This window comes from Psammomys obesus, unplaced genomic scaffold (assembly GCF_907164565.1).
Source record: "Psammomys obesus unplaced genomic scaffold, mPsaObe1.curated_primary_1811, whole genome shotgun sequence".
Lineage (NCBI taxonomy): Eukaryota > Metazoa > Chordata > Mammalia > Rodentia > Muridae > Psammomys > Psammomys obesus.
Window position 1 is genome coordinate 5859154 of NW_026585504.1, and position 5230 is coordinate 5864383.

General features: G+C 44.3%; 1 protein-coding gene across 1 annotated transcript in view; it reads left to right on the forward strand.

The window, feature by feature from the left end:
- Nucleotides 1-5230, forward strand: part of Dnaaf9 (dynein axonemal assembly factor 9) — a 129786-nt gene that overhangs the window by 63813 nt on the left and 60743 nt on the right. The window contains exons 18-20 of the mRNA XM_055610800.1: nucleotides 938-1008; nucleotides 2811-2861; nucleotides 3805-3892. Of these exons, the coding sequence (XP_055466775.1) occupies nucleotides 938-1008; nucleotides 2811-2861; nucleotides 3805-3892 (210 nt within the window). The remainder of the gene's footprint in view (nucleotides 1-937; nucleotides 1009-2810; nucleotides 2862-3804; nucleotides 3893-5230) is intronic.

Genomic DNA, 5230 nt, shown 5'->3' on the forward strand with positions numbered 1-5230 from the left:
GCATTACCAAGATTTATGGTTTCAGAGTGAGAAGGTCCATGATGGCTGAGCAAAGGCATGGCAACAGGGACAGCAGAGAGCTGAAAGCAGAAGACAGAATCACTCTAGGACTGGTGTGGGCTTTTGAAGCCTCAGTGCCTCCCCTTATACACACATATCCCCTCCAAGAAGGCTGCATTTTCTAAACCTTCCCAAACAGTTCCAACTTGGCACCAAGTGTTGAAACATAGGAGTCTGTAGGGGTCATTCTTGAACCACAGCATTCCTCAAAGGCTTTTGGCCATATTAAAATGCATTTAGTTCAACTCCAAAAGTCCCCATAGTCTTTCAGTCTTAAAATACTGCTTAAAAGTTCAAAGTTCAAAGTTTCTAAGACTCAAAGCAATCTCTTAATTGTAAGCTTGTGTAAAATCAAAAAGCAAATTACATTCTGCCAACTTACTGTGGCACAGAATATACATTACTATTGCAAAAGGTAGGAATTAGGGTACAGTGAGGAAATACAGGCCCAAAACCCAGCAGAGCAAACTCCAAATTCTTCCATTCCATGTCTGATGTCAGAGGGTTCAGGGGGCTCTTGCCTTCCAATTCCACTGTCTAACACCTGGTAATGGTAGATGTGGCTTTAATGGGTATCCATAAATCCACTTCTTGATAAAAGTAAATGTAAGGTAAAAAAGACTAATTCATTTTTATTCATTTACATGTGTGCTTCTGTTTCTTCTGATGAATACTCAACCACCTTTCATGATCATCTTATTACTCTCTGTGTCCCCAGATAAGGAAGCGCCCTTTTTTTGGGAGACGGGGCACCAGACTGTATGCTAAAAGGAGCCCTTTCTTCTGAGAAGAGAAAGGTCACTTTCTATCAAAAGTAGGCCAGCAAGGTGGGTTTAGGTGGCTAGGCATAACTGGCATGTCTTTGATCTTCCTACAGATGGCACTGTTACCCCAGATATCAGCTACATCGTCTTGACAGCTGCCATTCCCAGATTCTGTTCCTGGCTGGTCAGTATCCTACACAGTGGTCCTAACCAGAAAACCCTAGGGCAAACATTTAAGGATTCCTCCTTATTGGGGTCCCTGAAGGGCTGTCAGATTGTGATCAAGCTTTTATGTAGGAATAGAACCCACTCATAGTCTTAGAAACCTTCAAAACAGGAAGCTGAGTTATTTGTGAAGTCACGCAAGAAAAACATGAGCACCCTCACATTGCAGATGAGCACACTAGAGCCTAGGCTGATTTCCAGGGACTAGTTCCAACACTTGATCAGGGCTCTGCTGTCCAGGGTCTCACAGACTTTGAGAAGTTGATTCATTCTCTGGTCAGAGTGATTGCTGCTGTTTTTCTAAGTATCTCCCTGCATGTAGAAAAATTTGTTTTCTCTGATAAGGCTGGGTCTGAAATACAGTTTGGCTTTGTCATTGGTTTAGTTTTTGTTTTGTTTTAGATTGGGTCTCATATAGCTCCCGCTACCCACAACCTCTTACTGTATAACCAGGGATGTCTTGAACTCTTGATTCTCCTGTGTCCACCTTTCAAGTGCTAGGACTACAATGTACTACCATTCCCAGATTAGTATTTTGGGACATGGCATTCTGGTATTTAAAAGTTTAAGTACTGCAGTAACGCTTGAATTTCTTGATGACAGCATCTCAGGCCACAAAAAGAAGGGTGAGATGACCATAGGTGAGCTGGTAGAGCAACTCCGAATGCTGGCCAGAAGTGGGTGGTAGACTAGGTAACTTCAACACATAGAACCTGCAGTCTCTTTTCCTGAACTGTGTTCCAGGGTACTGCAGGTGGCTTGTTAGGAAGAGACCAGGCTTAAGGGAAGTTTCAGTTGGACCCCACTCAGTTTGCAGAGGGCACTGACATGTAATTGTTCTTTGTTGGGAGCTTTACATATAGTTTGCTTCCAGTAATTAAACCTAAGTCACTTGAGATTAAACACACAGTTTGCATGCCATAAACAGGCATGGTAGTGCACACCTGCAAACCCAGCACGGGGAGGCTGAAGCAAGAGGATTACAAGTTTGAGGCTCACTGGGGTTATAAAGCATTATTACATAGTGAGTTCTAGAGCAGCCTAGACTGAAAGTAGGAGCTGCCTTTAAAAGACAAAGTCTTAGCTGAGCACGGCGGTAATGCCTTTTAATCCCAGCACTCAGGAGGCAGAGGTAGGCAGATCTCTGTGAGTTCAAGGCCAGCCTGATCTACAAAGAAAGTTTCAGGACAGCCAAAGTTGCACAGAGAAACCCTGTCTTTAAAAAACAAAAGCAAACAAACAAAAAAGACCAAGTCTTAGAACCTATTGTAGGATCTGTTTCTATAGTTCTGATATAGAGGAGAATAAAGAGTCATCCTCTAACATTGTTTAAGTAAGAGTGCACTCCGTCCAGGCCTGGTAGCACACAAATTTAATCCCAGCACTCAGTAGGCAGAGGCAGGCAGATGTCTATGAGTTTGAGGCTGGCCCGGTCTGCATAGCAAGTTCCAGGCCAGCCAAGGCTACATAGAGAGACTCTGTCTTAGGGTCTACTCCAGTGTTTTCCCGTTCATTGTAAAGTGGTACCCAAACCCCACAGTGAAACATAAGTGGAGATTCTGCATCCTTTCCATGTATCTGAGCCTCATGAGCTGGGCCTTAGGTCCAAAGCAGGAAGCCCACCCTGGCCTAGGGCTCGTGCAGCATCTTTGCCAGTATGTCAGAGCTGAGAAGACTGGATGCGGTCTTCACCCAGGCAGCAACAGCAGCATCTGCCTTTGAAGCGCTAAATTGAAATGTCTTCATTTCTATTCAACGCAGGTAGACGATAATGAAATAAAATTGGCTGAGAAAACCCTGCAAGCAATAAGGGTAAGCAACATTTTTGTTCCTGTCTTTAGCATGAGATGGGGGCTGGAGAGGTGGCTGAGCAGGTAAGAGCACTAGCTGCTCTTCCAGAAGACCCAGGTTCAATTCCCAGCACCCACAACCATCTGCAAATCTACTCTCAGGAGAGCCTATGCTTTCTTCTGGCCTGCAAGGGTACACAGACATACATGCAGACAAAACACTTACTCATGTAGGATACATAAATAAAATGCTTTAAATTATTTTAAATATTTCATTGTTACTGCTAAGAAAAGGATGATTCTGTACTTTTTGTCTTTGGCTCCTATTCACATTTCCCACTTCTTGTTAGTCCTCTGGGGAAGAAAATGGGAACAAAGTGAGGGAAATTTCATCTAGACTTTTTAATGTCTTTAAAAATCTCCCTGTACATTTTTTAAGTCAGCACTGGGGATCAAACCCAAGGCCTTGAACATTCTAGGCAAGCACTCTCTACCATAGAGCTACTTCCCCAGCCTGTTTTGAGCACTATTAAAAGCAGATTCAAAATTGGCCTACACAGAAGAAGAGCTGGCCAGGCGTTAGTCCAAGGAGAGGGTGACTTCTAGTGGACATTAGTCCACTAGAACAAGAACGCCACAAAAAGTGTACAGAAGCCAAGTGTGGTAGTTAGTACACACTTGTAAGGATTTCAGCTGAGGCAGGAGAATCACTGCAGGTTCCAGACCAGCCTGGGCTATGGTGAGACTTTGTCACAAACAAACAAACAAACAGACAAATAAACAAATAAAAACACCTCAAAATGTTGGTATTGTGCCAAAGAACCAGGTGATGCCAAAGCACATGGCAAATGTTTGGCGTATTCAAGTCTGACTCACCTTTTTAGACTGACAAAATGGTTAAGAATTTGATTGTGTTAGTTTGTACGTGGTAAATCACCAGCTTTTTGTTGCTGATGTTTTTAAAGGGGGACGAATGTTTCTTGGGCACTTTGCTAACAGAAGGAAAAGGAGCCTATCTCTATTCCAACGGTCCACAGCCCGGGCCTGAGAAAGGTAAGCAGCTGTGACTGTTCTTGGCTGTGTCTGAGTCCCTTGTTTGCAGGGGTTAGCACAGCTGCTGTGGTTAATAATACACCTGTTCTTTGAAAAGTGTTGTTTTCCTGCGGCTGTTTCCCTTGGCTCAGCCACTTGCAGATGATGAAACTTATGGTGGTTTCCCGAGCACAGGGTTGGTACCGCTGCACCTGGTCCACTTGCGCTGCCTGAGCTTAGTTCTCAGGGTGGCCCAGAGTGGCAACACTTCCAGCGTAGAAGCCATAGACCTACACAATTTTCTCCTTATAACAAACTACTATGGCTTCATGTTTTACAACAACACCTCAGTATTAACTTGGAGTTTGCAAGTCAAAATTGTAGGCAAACAGGGCCTGATGGCGCATGAGGGTAACCCCAGCACCAGGAAGGCAGAGGCAGGACATTCTGACTATGTGTTAAAGGCACCCTGGACTACATAGTGAGCCTGATGCCATCCAGGACTATTAATCAGATAGTGTTACCAAATCAAGAACACCAGGCAAGCTTGTGTAGATCAAGAGCTAATGAGGCCTAAATCAAGGATAAACCGGGCCTGACTCTAATCTACAGGCTGTGGGGGAAGAGCCTATTCCCAGGCTTACCTAAATTGTTGGCCCACCACTTTCCTTTGCTCCATGTTATGCCTGGCTACTAGATACAGACTGGTCTCAGGCCCTCTCTTGAACCCTCAGCAACCAAGAATAGCCTTTGTGTCAAATCTTACATCAATCTGCCCTTTGGCTTCTGTGAGTCATACTATTTTCTTTACTATATAGTCATTCCCTTGCAAGCATCTCATCCCTTTATGGCAACAGTTAAAAGCCTTATATCTCATGGGCTCAGACATTCCACAACTCATCACCATGATCATTTCCAGGGACTGGAAAGATGGCCCAGCAGTTAAGTGTGCTCACTGCTCTTGCAGAGGACCCAAGTTTGATTCCTAGTATCCATGTCAGACCACTCACAAGACCTTGTAACTCCAGAGAATCTTATACCTTTGGCCTCCAAGGGCTCGTGTGCTCAAGTGCATGTGCCTACACATAAAATGTAAACACACAATTAAAAAGAAATCTTCTTTTAAAAAAGAAAACCTCAGCCAGGTGGTGGTGGTACATACCTTTAATCTCAGCACTGGGAAGGCAGAGGTAAGTGAATCTTGGTCTACAGAGTGAGTTCTAGGACGTCCAGGACTACACAGAGAAACCCTGTCTCAAAACCAAAAAGGAAAAAGGAGGAGGAAGAGAGGAGGGAGGGAGGGAGGGAAAGAAGGAAGGAAGGAAGGAAGGAAGGAAGGAAGGAAGGAAGGAAGGAAGG